General features: G+C 38.5%; 6 protein-coding genes across 7 annotated transcripts; 2 read left to right on the forward strand and 4 right to left on the reverse strand.

The window, feature by feature from the left end:
* The first annotated feature begins 93 nt into the window (after positions 1 to 93).
* LOC147926211 (folate-binding protein 1-like) lies at positions 94 to 1423 on the forward strand. Its single transcript, XM_087489148.1, has 3 exons — positions 94 to 163; positions 493 to 971; positions 1069 to 1423. The coding sequence occupies exons 1-3, from the start codon at positions 94 to 96 to the stop codon at positions 1360 to 1362; spliced, it is 843 nt and encodes a 280-aa protein (XP_087345274.1). The 3' UTR covers positions 1363 to 1423.
* A 242-nt stretch (positions 1424 to 1665) lies between these two features.
* Positions 1666 to 4489, reverse strand: LOC104744696 (serine/threonine-protein phosphatase PP1 isozyme 9). 2 transcript variants are annotated; one of them, XM_087488676.1, is made up of 5 exons: positions 4026 to 4489; positions 3467 to 3671; positions 2554 to 3113; positions 2271 to 2450; positions 1666 to 2087 (listed from the first exon to the last, which is right to left on the reverse strand). In XM_087488676.1, the coding sequence occupies exons 2-5, from the start codon at positions 3657 to 3659 to the stop codon at positions 2064 to 2066; spliced, it is 957 nt and encodes a 318-aa protein (XP_087344802.1). In that variant the 5' UTR covers positions 3660 to 3671; positions 4026 to 4489; the 3' UTR covers positions 1666 to 2063. The 2 variants fall into 2 exon arrangements, with proteins under 2 accessions (XP_087344802.1, XP_010464085.1); XM_010465783.3 differs by lacking the exon at positions 4026 to 4489 and having other exon boundaries at positions 3467 to 3908.
* An 898-nt stretch (positions 4490 to 5387) lies between these two features.
* On the forward strand, positions 5388 to 6859 carry LOC104744697 (large ribosomal subunit protein eL18x). Its single transcript, XM_010465784.2, has 5 exons — positions 5388 to 5431; positions 5659 to 5748; positions 5856 to 5984; positions 6227 to 6409; positions 6501 to 6859. The coding sequence occupies exons 1-5, from the start codon at positions 5429 to 5431 to the stop codon at positions 6657 to 6659; spliced, it is 564 nt and encodes a 187-aa protein (XP_010464086.1). The 5' UTR covers positions 5388 to 5428; the 3' UTR covers positions 6660 to 6859.
* A 229-nt stretch (positions 6860 to 7088) lies between these two features.
* On the reverse strand, positions 7089 to 8801 carry LOC104744698 (epoxide hydrolase 3-like). Its single transcript, XM_010465785.3, has 3 exons — positions 7908 to 8801; positions 7527 to 7777; positions 7089 to 7458 (listed from the first exon to the last, which is right to left on the reverse strand). Exons 1-3 carry the CDS (start codon positions 8382 to 8384, stop codon positions 7191 to 7193), a joined length of 996 nt encoding a protein of 331 aa, XP_010464087.1. The 5' UTR covers positions 8385 to 8801; the 3' UTR covers positions 7089 to 7190.
* A 557-nt stretch (positions 8802 to 9358) lies between these two features.
* On the reverse strand, positions 9359 to 11992 carry LOC104744699 (putative pectinesterase/pectinesterase inhibitor 21). Its single transcript, XM_010465787.2, has 2 exons — positions 10686 to 11992; positions 9359 to 10606 (listed from the first exon to the last, which is right to left on the reverse strand). The coding sequence occupies exons 1-2, from the start codon at positions 11692 to 11694 to the stop codon at positions 9525 to 9527; spliced, it is 2091 nt and encodes a 696-aa protein (XP_010464089.2). The 5' UTR covers positions 11695 to 11992; the 3' UTR covers positions 9359 to 9524.
* Positions 11993 to 12421: 429 nt separating this feature from the next.
* Positions 12422 to 15027, reverse strand: LOC104744700 (pectinesterase-like). The gene is made up of 3 exons (XM_010465788.2): positions 14204 to 15027; positions 13548 to 13848; positions 12422 to 13246 (listed from the first exon to the last, which is right to left on the reverse strand). The coding sequence occupies exons 1-3, from the start codon at positions 14885 to 14887 to the stop codon at positions 12555 to 12557; spliced, it is 1677 nt and encodes a 558-aa protein (XP_010464090.2). The 5' UTR covers positions 14888 to 15027; the 3' UTR covers positions 12422 to 12554.
* Positions 15028 to 15188: the final 161 nt, after the last annotated feature.

Raw genomic sequence — 15188 nt, forward strand, 5'->3', positions numbered from 1 at the left:
ACTTTTACTTGCTACAAAAACTGGAGAAGAGAGAGGGAGAATCAGTTTTAAAGAAAAAACGAAGAACTTGAGAGCATTGATCAGCTGAGAAAGATGGGAAGAAATATAACGAAATTGGTGTTTCTGGTGTTATTGTTTCGTCTCTTCATCTCCTCTTCCTCTGGTGAGTATCAAATAGATACTTCCCTCTCCATTTTGATCTTTCTTGTTCACTTTCGCTAATGGGTTTGGAAAATTTTCACTGCAAGTTTTCATCTTTCGGTTCTTTGGGATCATATTCGACTCGTCCTTATGCATAGAACCCTTTCCTTATTGATTCTTGTGATCTGTTCTACTTGAAAGTTTCGATATTTGTTGTCGATTGTACAATTTTGATTCGTTCTGATGCATAGAGAAACCCGTTTCAAATTGGTTCTTGCGATCATCTACTTGAAAGTTTCGATTTTTGTTGTTCCCGATTGTACAATCTTGTTTCGTTTCTGATACATATAGAATCCTTTATGAGATTGGAGAGTTTTGCGATCATCTTCTCTGCTAAAAAAAGTTTTCCATGTTCTTTCAGATTGGGTTTTGTATTGTACAATGTGTTGTTGAAATTGAGTGTTTGTTCTTTAGGTTCAGCAGTTAAAACAAATGAGAATGGAGGACGATCGGTATCACCGCCATACCAGTCAGATGGAGCTCAGTCTGCTTATCTTCCGTTGAAGTATCTAGTAGACCTGTGGAAAGTGTTCAGTTGGAAGACTGGTTGCTCTGCTTCAATGCAGTCAGCTTCATTAGCTTCCAAAAGCCTGGCTACTTATGGAGAAGCTACTCAAGATTGCTTGGATTTGTTTGAGCTGTTGGAACTTTCAGTCTGTCACCCAAAGTTTGGGATTCAGTCAGGGCCTCCACGCATCTGTGCCTCTTTTTGTAACAGTGTCTTTGAAGCTTGCTCAGATGCTTACTTTACTAGTAATGGCAGTAATCAGGTAAAACCGGTGTTTTTGAAATCTTGAGATAGAAAACTATTGAGAATTCAGAATTTTGAAGAGTTTGAGAGAGAGCTTGTCCCTGTTATGTTTTCAGGTCATGGTCCCCTGTGGAGCAAAAGAAGATGTCACCTGCGGAAAAGCTTCCGAATTGGAGTCTAATGGCACAGTGTTCTGCTATGCAATGGGCTTCGCTGTTCAAACAGCTGCTCATTCCGCAGAAGAACCTTGTTACGGAAGCAGTGCAATATTAGAGCAGATTATCAAGTCTTCTGGTGAGATGATGATCTTTTTGCGCCTAACATATCTTGGACTAGTGCTCTTACTAAGGTTTTGCCTCTTTCTCTCTCTCTCTCTCAAATCGTTCAGTTCCCCTTTTAAATGTTTTTAAACCGATTGATGTTTGTTTGAATCTTGCTTTGGAATGTTATAACTCAGGTGGGATTTCCGGCGGGACAGGCTAGCTAGATTCCAGAGGGATGCGCAAGAAGATTTTTGACAAGGAACAAGAATAGGGAGAAGAGTTTTTCAAAGATGAAATATGTTTTGAGTTCCTTAGCAATTTAACCAGTAAGACAATCTCTATAAAAAGCACTGCTATAGTTGGGTGAAAAAAAAAGAAACCCCATTAAGAAATACTCGGTAAATCAAAAGGTTACTGTACAGAAGAATCAGAAAAGTAAAGAGCCAAACCTTGAAAGTCAAATTCAATATGGAAAAAAGATTAAGAAATGTGGGAATTTGATGATACAAGAAAATTAAAAGCAAAAAGAGGAGAGGCCACTCTAAGTTAAAACTAAGGCGTAAAAAAAAAAGAAAAGTAACCGAAACAAGAAAGACAAATAGAACAGACCAAAAGGAGATGATGACAATCTCCAGAAGCAGAAAAGAGATGTTTCTGCAACTATACACAGAATATTTGGATTAACAACCTTTGTTTTTTTTTCTCTCTCTCTCTCTTGTTTTTTTCTACAGATGCTTCTTCTTCTTTGATGACTAAGTAAAGTAGCCTTTTGAGGTTCTCCTCTTCATTGCAGTTTACCTACATCTGAAGAAATGCACCGAGCCTAGCCTGATAAGCTTTATTGAGTTTCAAGACTTCCCCATTTTTGGTACCTGGTAAAAAAAGGAGAAAATATAGATTGTGGAAATATGTGTTAACTTTGACTCGAAGTTACCAAAAGAACAAAACTTGTCACGAGACTCAACAATGGTCCTGTTGGATTCAGTTTTTTTGGTTTATCCTAGCTAGGCAATTGAATTGTCAAAAGAAGGGACTTGTTGGTCTTTTAAACGAACCTTCTTGAGAGGATTACTGGTAGAAGCTGGAGCCGGTTTCAGAATCTCAAAGGAGCAAACGAGAGATTGATCCACGCTCAATAATGCACCGGCATTGTCAAACTCTCCACCATAGTTTGGAGCTGAGAATATTGTGACTAATCTCCGTTTTGCGAAAAACTCATACCCATCTTCCACTACCTGCAAACTCATCCCTTGCAAGTCAATATCTTGAGAGGTTCTAAGATCAAGCATTTCTAAAGAACTGGTTCTAAAATTTGATATCTAGGGAAGTCTGTTTTACCTGATGGCCTCTGCAAATGAGATCAAGATCATTCTTATCCAAAAAGTCAGCGACAACATCGGCTCCAAACGTGCATGAGATACCTCGGTCGCTATCAGTCCATCCTTCATTCTTCTGATCAGGATCAGACCAAAGTAAATCACAAAGAAGACCATTGTCAGGAATCTCAGTAGGCCTTTGAATCTCCCGGATCTGCCCCAGATTTTCCAACTCGGGTGACAAGCCACCATGCATACACAGAATCTTCTCGTCAATGAGAGCAGCTACGGGCAAACAATTGAAGCAGTCGGTGAAAATCTTCCAAAGACGTACATTAAATCTCCGTTTGCATTCGTCATAGAAGCCGTAAATCCTGTTGATCTTAGCGTCTTCATGGTTGCCTCTCAAGAGAAAAATCTTGGATGGATAACGGATTTTGTAAGCCAAGAGTAAACAAATGGTTTCAAGACTTTGCTTGCCTCTGTCAACATAATCTCCAAGGAAGAGATAGTTTGCAGAAGGAGGATAGCCTCCATATTCGAATAGCCTCAGAAGGTCTTGGTACTGTCCATGGATATCCCCTGATTAGAAAGTTATCAAAATGAAAACCATAAGTACCTCAAAGATGAAAGCATCAGCAGATTTTTAGGAAACATAATGCAAAAAAACCCTCAAAATCAAAACTTTCAATAGTTTCATATGCATATGGAGCCAAATTATGTATAGGCAAAAAAAAGCCCTCAATCTTCAAACACAAGACATTAAGAAAGGAACCCTAATCAATCAATCTCTCAACTTAGGTGAGAAATTAATCATCTTTTTTAACACCAATCGTGCAAAACGAATCAAACCCAAATCATCAAAACCAAAAAAACCAAAACTTTTTTTTTCATCATCATCGTAGAAAGAGAGAGAGAGAGAGAGAGGGAGAGACCGCAGATGCGAATGGGGGCATGAAGCTCGAGAAGATTAGGCTGAGAAAGGAAGATTTGACGGGCGTTAACGCAGAGTTGACGGATCTCGATCTCGGAAAGCTGAACCTGTTTGCCTCCTTTACCTTCCAACAATCTCCTAATGATATCATCCAACACACCCATCTCCATCATCCCTTCCATACTCGTCATCATATTCTTCTTCCTCTGATCCACCAGAATCCAAATTAACACAAAAAAAGGGTTTGCGCCAAATCAGGCCACAACCAATGGGTAAAAGGATTAATTAAAGAGACGATCAGAAAGCCACAAGCTTTTTGTTTTTGTTTTTGTTTGTGTCTGTATTGGATTTTTCCCGAGAAAATGCGTAAAGAAACGAGAGAGGTCAAACAAAGGAGGAAGGAAGGAAACCAGAAGAAAAAGAATAAATCCTGATTAGTCTTCAAACTTAAGAGGATGAAAAAAACTGGATGGATCCTAAATGTGCAAGCAAGTTTAGAATATTACAAAAAAAAAAAAAAGTTTATTTATTTTAGAGAAAACAGATGGTTCAGATACTACCTCCTCCTCTTCTCTCTTCTCTCTCCTTTGCTGCCAAGAAATTTTTGGAAATTATTTATATTTCAACTCTGAGGTTTTTTAATGGCTAGATTAGAGAATGAGGTCGGTCCAAAAAATTATGTAATTAGTCATGGAATTAACAAGTTGAGCTTTTTAACTACAGCAAAAACATAAGTCGACTACCTTTATTATATTTTTATATATTAATTAAAGAAATGTAACTTCAAGCAGATATTATAATAATGGGCATTATATAGGTAGTCTAGTAGTTTAGCAGTTTCTAATTTTGTTTAGAATGTAAAATGGATCCAATGAACTACAAAAAAAAAAATGATTGGATAAAGAAAGAAAAAAAAGAAGCATTACTGCAAAATGATTTGGTTTTGTCCAAACAACTTTTTTAAAAAATATGATTTTAAAGAAAAGTTGTCAAATCTCAAAATAGAAAAAGGAAGAACAAGTGTAATTAGTGAAACCTTCTAAGGCAAGAATATGGGATGATGGATTTGGGGGTAGTGGGACGGACGGTGATGGGAAGAAGAGGATGATCCACTCCAGCCTAAAATGCCTAATTAAAGAATGAGAGACGTGTATGATTCTCATTGGAACTAGTCAAAGTTAAAGTAGTCTCCTCCTCTACATTTATTTACACACCACACACACAGAGAAATACTTATTCAGGTTAATTTGTTGTCGGGGGGAGAAATAGAAACCGCGTCTTTTGAAAAGTTCGGTTCTATGGTTAGATAAAAGCATATCTTGTACGTCTGTATGTGTGTATCCATACATGTGGGAGTAATACTTAATTGTGTTCCACCACCATGCTAATTAAATAAAACAAACAGTGTTTAATAACAATGCAAAAAATTGATACTCTCTTTTTTCTTCTTTTTTGGCCACTCATAGTTAAACTTGTGATTGCTTATGAATCATAAGTTTTGATTAGTAATATTTTGTAACTACCTATGTGTATTCGTTGGATATATAAATTAACAAGTTACAAGTATACTACACCTCATATGTGGTTTATTTCTAATCCTAAGCTGCTAAGCAAAAGAAAAGACTTTTGTTGTTGTCAAGACGACATAAATAAATTTATTGTACAAAAATCTATATTAGTCTTGCAAAAGTTACGAATACTAATAATGTTCATAAAAATACATCAGATTAACAATAGAGAGGCTTTCATGTTGGTCCGGAAACAAATAAAATAAATGGGCCTTTACTATTGGGCTTATCATATTATGTGAAAAAACAAAGTGAATTATAAAAGCCCATATAGCCGAGGAAGGAAAAGAACCCTAAAAATCGAGTTGGTGATATAAAAACCCTAGTATCAGTATTTGTGTATCCTTTTTACTTGTACAAGGTCGGCGGTTCCTGCACCACAACCCTGGACGACAATGGTACACTCTTGCTTCCCTCTGTCTTTCAATCTCCGTTTCGCTTTTGTCTTGTGTTTCATAAGTAATGTTTTCGAGAGATTCTGGGTTTGATTCATGTCATTTTTAAGTATTTCGATATTAGATTTGGGATGTGGATTGGGTTAGAGTAGTGTGAATGGATCATTTCTCTTAGTTTTTTATTAGATTGAATGTTGATTCTGATATTGATTGGGTTTGTGTATTTGTAGGGTATCGATTTGATCGCTGGAGGTAAGTCTAAGAAGACCAGAAGGACAGCTCCTAAGTCTGATGATGTCTACCTCAAGCTTACTGTCAAGGTCAGTTATTTGAACACCACTCTTATGTTTTTTTTTTTTTGTGTGGGTGAGTCGTGATGAATATCAAATTGACGAGATTTGGACTTTTTGTTTCTGAAATTTTGCAGCTTTACAGGTTTCTGGTAAGGAGAACAGAGAGCAAGTTCAATGCTGTGATTTTGAAGAGGCTTTTCATGAGCAAAGTCAACAAGGCTCCTCTTTCTCTATCTAGGCTTGTGGAGTTCATGTCTGGCAAGGTTACATTTCTCGTTGAAAGCCCCTCTTCTCTATGTTTGTGTTGGAATTAGTCTTAGGTCATGATTGATCTGTTCCATTTCTTAAGAATCAGTTTCTCATTTGTGATACCAAAGTGCTTACTGTTAATCCGTACTTAGTCTGGAACATGGATGTGTTGAGTGTTATGTTTAAATTCTCTTGTCTAGACCATATTTGTTTATTCTATGAGTTTTTGAATGTGCTTGGTGTTCTAATATTATAGGAAGATAAGATTGCCGTCTTGGTTGGAACTGTAACTGATGATTTGAGGGTACACGAGATTCCAGCAATGAAAATTACTGCCTTGAGGTTCACAGAGAGAGCAAGGGCTCGCATTGAGAAAGCTGGTGGTGAATGTTTAACCTTTGACCAGCTCGCTCTTAGAGCTCCACTGGGCCAGAACACGGTAATTCTCTTTACCTACCTTCTCTTCTCCATTTTCATCTTAAGACTTACAAGATTAAGTAAACTGATGTTTGGGTTTTCTTATGTTAAAGATTCTTCTTAGGGGACCTAAGAACTCACGTGAAGCAGTCAAGCATTTCGGTCTTGCTCCTGGTGTGCCACACAGTGACACCAAGCCATATGTTAGGCACAAGGGAAGGAAATTCGAGAAGGCCAGAGGAAAGAGGAAGAGTCGTGGATTCAAGGTTTAAGACAGTTGCTTGCAACATCGAACTTGATTTTGGAGTATTGTTGGTTCTTGATCGTTTTTGTTATTGGATTTTGTTAGAGGATTCTGCTTTTTTTGCCTATTTCAGACATGTTTCTAATCTTGTTTCTACTGGATTCATCGTGTGCTTATTACTCATTGAGCTTTACTATGTTAAACTTAATCTATGATCTTTCGTCTATAGTCTCAACATAACTATAAGTCTAGAACCAAATTAAATGGTTCGACATTGCTACCTCACTAGGAATGTTCGTGCTGTTTAGGATTATTTACGTCATAATATTTTTGTTTTATTGGTTTCCTTGCGAGGCATTGTGAAATCTACAATTCTCTGCTCTTACTACATTCGATAGACTTGAGATTAAATTGATTCTCCATCAGTCGCTACATGACTCCGTGTGTAACATTGTCATTGATCTTCGTAATTCCAAATATTATTCATAATCTTCTTGTAACAACACACGCAAAAACCAAATTGATTGGAGACACAACATAACATGAGCAAACAAGAACCCTAAAAGCTATTGTTGCTGTTCTGAAGTTTGGTGAAGAAGTCATTGATGTGAGCAGTGACCTCTTGAGGTTTCTCTTGGTTGACGAAGTGACCAGCATCTTCAATTACCACTATCTCCTGAAGATTTGGAACATCTGCAGCAAATCGACCACCATGAATGTACTCTTTAATCCCTGGTGTGGTGTAAACCATGTCGACGTCACCAGTCATGAACTTCACCGGAACTTGAATCTTAGCTCCGGTCCATGGAGCAGTGAGCTCCCAATTCCTGATATTAACACCAATAACAAATTAACAAAAACCTTATAAGTACGCATTCATATATTAAGAACTTACAGATCCATGGCTCTGTAGTAGTTCAATGCACCGGTAAAGCCTGTCTTGTCGAATTTGGAGGCGTAGAAATCAAGATCCTCCTTAGAAAACCAGTTAGGCAATTCAATGTTTTCGTAATTAGGTTTAGGGTTTTCTCCAAAGGGATCATTCTTAGGTAAAATAGACGGACCGGGTGTCCTCCCTGTGAAGATGTTCCTCAGAAATCTTCTTGGATCTGCCCTCGCAATCTCTTCTTCAGTCTTCCCCGGTTCCTGAAAAGTGTTTAAACAAATTAATGAAACTAAAACTGGCCACACACTAACAATGTATCTGAATGATTTACTTGATCAGTGCAGTCAGTTGGTTAAAGAAAAACATAAAAGAAAGATCAGAATGCAAAACCTGAAATCTACAAATGTAGTAGTTTTCTCCAAACACAGCCTTAAACCCTTGAATAGGCTTGACATTAGGGTTTCTTGGTTTATACGGCACACTCAGACAAACGAAGCCCTTAATCTTCTCCGGTCGAAATAAACAGAGGAACCATCCGATAATGGCTCCCCAATCATGAGCGACTAGAAACACCTTCTCTTGATCTCCAGCAACACTTTCCAGAAGAGCCACGAGGTCACCAACGACGTTAAGACAACTGTACTCGGAGAAAGACTTCGGCGAATCAGAGTCTCCGTAGCCTCGGAGGTCTGGAGCTACAGCCCGGTAACCTAGAGATGATAACCCATTAATCTGGTGACGCCATGTGTACCAGAGATCAGGGAATCCATGAAGGAGAAGCACCACGGGACCATCTATGGGACCTTTCTCGGCAATATGCATGGTTATGCCATTGACACTCACCATCCTATGATCGATTCCTTCCATTTCTCCTTCTCTTTGTTTTGTTGTAATGTGTTTTTACTTTCTCAGCTGTGTTTGATATGGTTGTGATGATATAAATAGAGAATACAAAGGGAAAGAACTTTTAGTATTTACTTCTGTTTGCCTTTACAGAAGAACTTCTTACCTATCTTTCTAGATAGCATGAATACTAGTTTTAATTGGTATCACAAGTTGGTGCAAAATAATTAACACTTGTATCAAACACATATTTGAAAGACAAATAACACAATAGTCAACAGCTAGCATTTATTTTTATTTGTCCGAAAAAACTACACAAAAACATGGATGCAGACTAGTAATGATGTTGAGCTTCTCAAAAAAAGTGTTTTTTCCTAATTGGTGAAGACGAATAACTATTGAGAGGTGAAGGGAGTAAATGCAGAGTAGTAAAATCATAGCAGAGTTGGTTGCGATTGTTTGCATGCATATATGCCTTGGGGTTGGAGATGAACTGAATGCACAAGTAAATGAAATAGTTAGTTGTAACTACTTCTGTTCCTCGAAATAAAAACATCTTTTTCACTGTTATGGCTCTTTTTGTTTTGCTTTTTCTCCGGGTAAGCATGGATTTGTTTTCTATTCATGTGTTGTTGTCCCCATCATAAATATTTGGAGGTGTGCTTAATATCATATTGTGAAATAATTAATTTATTGAAGACATCTTTATTAGTATGAAAATACAAGTGAATGCGATATTAATTAACGTTTTCGTAAGATTATATTACTCAGTTTTAGGATATGTAAATTGAAAACTTTTTAAATTTTTAAAAAAACTTCTGGAAAAAAGTATTCATGAAACAGAGAATTACCTAGTAACGGTGAAATAGTTCTTTTTGTTCGAGAACAGAGTATTAACTTCGGTCTCAAGACATAAAAATTCTTTGGAACAGTTCGCGCGTACTAATTTCTACATAATAATGAGTTTACAAGATGCACTAGTTTAATTATAATATAGATTTATAAACAACATTTTTAATATACTGTGATATTAAACATGAGTTTACAAAGCTAAACATTAATCTCAACAATTTGGAAGACTTGTAACCCTGAAGGTTGTGCAAACTTTTTTATCTTTGAAATAGATTAAGGCAAAACACATTATATGACATCTGAATCACTTTTTTAGGAAGACTGTGATACCATCGAAATAGAACTTTCCGCTGAAGACATCATAACTGAACTTTCGGGAGAAGCTGCTGGAGAAATGTTGCCAGCGCCAGAGCGCTCTGTTGAATCCACCATAACTGAACTTTCAGGGGAAGTTGCTGGAGAACCTGCTGGAGAAATTGAGCCAGCGCCAGCGCTATCTTTTGAAACTATCTCAACTGAACTTTCAGGGGAAGCTGCTGGAGAAATCGAGCCAGCGCCAGAGCTCTCTTTTGAAACTATCTCAACTGAACTTTCAGGGGAAGCTGCTGGAGAAATCGAGCCAGTCCCACTTGTATCTCCGAAGGAGGAGAAACCTGGAGCATCTGAGCCGCTAGGGGCTGTGGTTGCGGCTGCCGGGTTTGCACCCAAAAGGCCTGGAGTGTACGGAACACCTTTGCCTGGAACCCAAATATCACCTTGGATGTACTGAGCCGGTGTGAACATGAGGACTTCTTCGTCGCTCAATGTCTTGATTCCAGCCCAAGTAACCCGATTTGCAAGACCGGCTCCTGGTCCTGTGTTTTTGACCTCGGAGTAAAACAATGTCTTGAGGCCGAAGTCACCGAGCCATGGTAGCCATCCTTGTGGCTGGATGAAATCTGGAATGAAAGTGTTCATGATGATGGTCTTTGAATACTCCTTCCATGGCCTTCCGAGATAGGCTTTGCTGGTTTCCTTGACAGCCAAGTAATCTGGTTCACCGGCAATGGTGCACCCTTGGAACACAAATCCGGTTGATTCCCTTGGGTCCATACGACCGTGTGCTGTGATCGGGCATGCTTGGTTTGGGAGTGGCTTCCTCACCAACAAAGTACAGTTTTGGAATACAGCAGCTGAATCTCCAAAGAGGAAATCAATGGTCCCTGAGATGGTACAATCACGGAAGAACTGACGGTGGGAGTGAGTGTAGAGCGTGTCTTGGTAGCCATCGAATCTACAATTGAAAAATATCGCCTCATCTGATTGAACCCTAAGCGCAACAGCTTGATGTTTTATTGCCCCAGCGGTGTTTTCAAACCCAATGTTCTTGGCAATGAAGTAGTCTCCAACAATAGCTGCAATAAATATTAGATTAATTTGACATCTATGACTTCTAAAACTACATAACCTAACGAGTGAAAAAATCATTCATACCAACTGTGCAGGTACGGTAGGTGGTGATTCCATCCTTGTAACTCTTGTTACCGGAAATGATGGTTTTGTCGGGACCATCACCGATGAACACGAGATGCGTCATGCTCTTGTTGACTTGAACATACTCATTGTAGATTCCAGCCTTAATGTGAACCACGAATGTCGTGTTCTTCTTCTTTGGGACAAACTTCATTGCCTCGTTGATCGTTGTGTATTGGCCACTCCCGTCCTGAGCCACCACGATATCAGGCTTCGCATCGGAATAGGCGGCAGCATCTTGCAAAAGCTTACGACCCCGCTGGTCTACCCACGAAGGGATTCCTTCGGACAAAAGCCTGCGGCTGTTAAGACTTGGAATCTGCATTTGGCCCACGAAGTTGGACAATTCGCTGATGATGGCTAGCCCGTTGTGTGTCAACTCGATTGCGGTCTTCAACGCTTTCTTCATCGTCTCTCCTGCGTTGCCCTTAGTGTCTTGAAACCCTTCAAGACAAGTCTCCTCGTGGCTGATGGCAGCGCTTAGCCAAATCCTCATATTGATCAAAGCTTCGTCGAGCTTGTGGAACTCAAATTTCCCAAGCTCCTCAAAAGAGTTACTAAGCTCGCCCAACGCGTAATCCATCAGCTCCTTGCACTGATCAAGGGCCATCCTTGTCCTTGGATCCTTCTGAAGCTCCATCATCGTCTGAGACTTCTTAGCTGCGTCGGTGATCTGCTTCATCGTAGCACGAAACGCAGTCTTAACCAACTCAACAGGGTCGCTGGTGTTGTTCCCGTTCTTGATCAGAGTGTCTTCACAAGTCTTCTTGTAATCAGTCGGTGCACAAACATCCTTGACGGCCTTGACGGAAGACGTTATCTCTCCATTACCATCAGAGTCATCGCCGCTCTTGTTGAGGCTGACACCAACGGTAACGGCGACCACCATCGAGATCAGAAGAACAGAGGAGATGGTAATGACAATAAACCTTTTCTTCCTCTTGGAATCATCGTCGTATCCGTACGACATATTTATTTGAATGTGTTTTTTACGTTACTATTTCTGTTATTGTTGTTGTTGTCTTCTTTATTGATCAAAATGTTTTCGAACTTGAACAGCTCTAAATATATTATTTGTAGAAAAAAAAATATTAGAGCTGTTCTTTGTTCTTTTGAGAAAACAAGAGATTTGTGAGTTTTATGGACTCCTCCGTCGAAGGTTTACGTAAGCCTCCTTGGGAGTGTGCACCTTTTCATAATTGTCGAGATGGATTATTTATAACGGTAATGACAAATTAAGAATTTTGTTATTTTGGTTGCTCTGTTTTCTAAGGCTTGGCGGGAAATCCGGTTAGTGAGAATCTGTTGAAAAGACAAAAAATAGGTTTGTGGTTTTATTGTCTTCTCTGTTTCCTCCTTGTGAGTTTCTAATTAGAGAAATCTTATTTTAGGGATTCAAAAACTCATTGTTTGTTTGTTTGTTCTTTTCTCCACCAGATTGATCAGTGTTTTAATCGTGTTTTCTTTTTCTACTACTAATTTAACATACCATTCGGTATAGTTCCCAAAATTTCTAGAAGAAATCAATGTGCAAGTTTTTTTTTTTTCTTTCTAATTGGTAATATATGATTGAAACAAACTATGGTCTTAGAAGAAAAGAAAATACAAACATAAATTAAAAATTTTGATTCTTGACGAAGACGACTCTTGACAAGTAGTATGACTTAACGTAGTCAATCTGAAAGAATTGTACACCCTTTATTTTATGCAATAAGTACCATTTAAATATTAGATTTATCTTTCTAATTTTGATCATGAATACATTCATATAGATAATTCATAAACATACACAAAGTTTCATATAAGTTATTTATTATATGTTTATGGAGATCACATCAAGCCACCGGCATATGGAACTCCCATGTTCGGCAGCCAGCTATCTCCGACTATAAATTTCGACACGGTGAACCAAACAGCTTCGGTTTCAGTGATCACATGATAACCGGGCCAGTTAACCCGGTTAGCTGTTTCTGAACCTGGTCCGGTATTTTTGAACTCCGCATAATACAATGTACTCAAAGCGAAATCACCCATCCATTCATTCCATCCTTTACCATCGATAAACCCATCCATGAAATTTTGCAAATAAACTGTCCTTGAGTACTCTTTCCATGGCCGGCCTAAGTACGTCTTAACCGAGAAGTTACTTGTAACCAATTCAGCACTAGGTGTAATTCTACAATTTTGTATCGAAATCCCGGTGTTCTGGTTTGGATCGCTCCTGCCTTGAGCCGTTATGGCATTGAACTGTCCTTGAACTGGTAACCTTGGAATGATGTTGCAGTTCTGGAGAACCGTAGCTGCGTTTCCAAATATGAAATCTACCGTTCCATATATGTCGCATTCTCTGTAAAACTGTCTAAGTGAATGAACGTAAAGCGTGTCTTGATAACCTTCGAAGCTACATTTGTAAAATGCTGACATGTCTGCACTGTTGCGGACAGCAACAGCTTGGTGTTTGTTAGGGCCAGCCGTGTTTCTCACGGTTATGTTTGCCGCGATGAAGCCTTCTCCGATAACAGCTAAAATACAATGAAATCAGAATTAGTCCATTTAATTATATGCTTAAGGAGTAGTATTTTTGAAAAACAAAAGAAATAGTTTGTCCAATAAAAGATCAGAACATCTCTTAATTGTGATGGAGTTGTCCTGTTTGCATTTGCTAGTCAACACATTAAATGTTTTTAGACCGAATATTTTAATTTTACCATCGAACGTATTGTTACATGCAAATATGTAATTTTTTTAATTTTATTTTTCGTCAAAAATGTAAGTTCTTTTTAAGGTGAAATAAAAGTAAACAATCAAGTCCAAAAGGCTTACCTAGTGTAGCAGAAGCAAAAGTGGTGGAACCGTCGACGACGTTTCTATTTCCGGTGATGATTGTTTTGTCAATGCCGTCACCAACGATCATCACGTATGATTTGTTGCTAGGGACTGTGACGTACTCTTCGTAAACCCCGGCGACAACGTAAATCACGAAGTATCCGTTGCCGGATTCTGCTTTCGTTGGCGCAGCAGCGACGGCGTCATTTATGGTTTTAAAGGTATCACCGTTGACGCCGTTTGGGTTAACGACGACCGTCTTTGCTACCTTCAGGCCACCATTGCCTCCGGGAGAAGACTGTAAAGTTTTAGAGGTTAAAAAGGTAAGTTTCTGACGATAATTATAAGATGTAAGTTGGCCAAAAATAAAAAAGGCCTAAGACAGTATTTTTCAGATTTAAAAAAAAAAAAAAATTGGACAAAATTATTGATTAGTTATTTTTAATGTTGCCCGTTTTAACGTTGCCCGTTTCAATCAACGATAAATACCAGAAAATATTTTGGCAAGAAATAATTTTTTTTTTTTTGAAACTGAAAAATAATAAAATTTTGTTGTAAATTATAGTAACTATTCTTTTATATGTTTTTGGAATCTAAGAAAATTGTAACTTGTAACATTCATAAGTTTAGATAGTTATAAAGAGAAAAGAAACCTGAAGAAGCTTTCGTCCAACAAACATCACTCTCTCGTAGATCATTCTCTCACGTTCCGTCGCTTTCATATACGAAACTTCCGGTGGCGACGAATTTTTCCCCTCCGTCAGAATCCTAGGCAGTGGCTTTGTCGTCGGAGCATCAGATGATATCGGCCAAGCCTCCTTGGACAATGCAAGAGAGACGCTAATAAGCTGTATACCCTCAGAAACCGCCAGGATGATGTCGTCGTGGCCGTTAACTACACTCTCTGATGATTCTCTGGCGACCTCATGAACCGAGTCTAGGCATGTGTCGTAGTTTGTAAGAGCAGCGCTAAGAAGCGTGAGCAAATCGTTGATCTCGGAGTTTCGGAGAACGACCTTCTTGATGGCATTCACACGTGTGAGCTGGTCAACGGTCAGGCCAGCGAGTAGTTGGCAATCTTGAAGGGGTCTTAAGGTGGGATGATGTTGGTCAAAGGAGGCAAGAAGGTCTTTAGAAGTTTCTAGAGACTTTAGAATGGCAATGCTGGCAAACTCGGTAAGCGAATGGGGTGATCCGACGGGTAAAACGGATTTACAGACGGATGGGTGAGGTGTGGTGTCACAAACAGCGTCTGAGTGAATTAGAGTTTGACAATGAGAAAGAGTAGAGAAAAGAAATAAAGAGATGGCCGTGGAGAGGATACACTTTTGAGCCATTTCTTTGTAACGAGCTCTAATTACTAATCAGGGTTGATGTTTACAAGTTTACTTACAGTTTTTGTATGTGTATTTATACAAGTTTCATTAAAAATATTAATTTTCTGTAATATGATAGTTTCCGATTTTTTCTATGAATAAATGAGTATATAATGTACGTAAAAAACTTAAAATTCTACAAAATGTTCAATTTTTAAATAAAACCTAATCCTAGACTGCTCCACAAGGCCACAAGTGATGTATTTTAAAACGTGCCAACAACAAATTACAATTCATGATATCAAAAGATATGGACAACATA

Source organism: Camelina sativa, chromosome 15, assembly GCF_030686135.1.
Source record: "Camelina sativa cultivar CO46 ecotype springtype chromosome 15, ASM3068613v1".
NCBI lineage: Eukaryota > Viridiplantae > Streptophyta > Magnoliopsida > Brassicales > Brassicaceae > Camelina > Camelina sativa.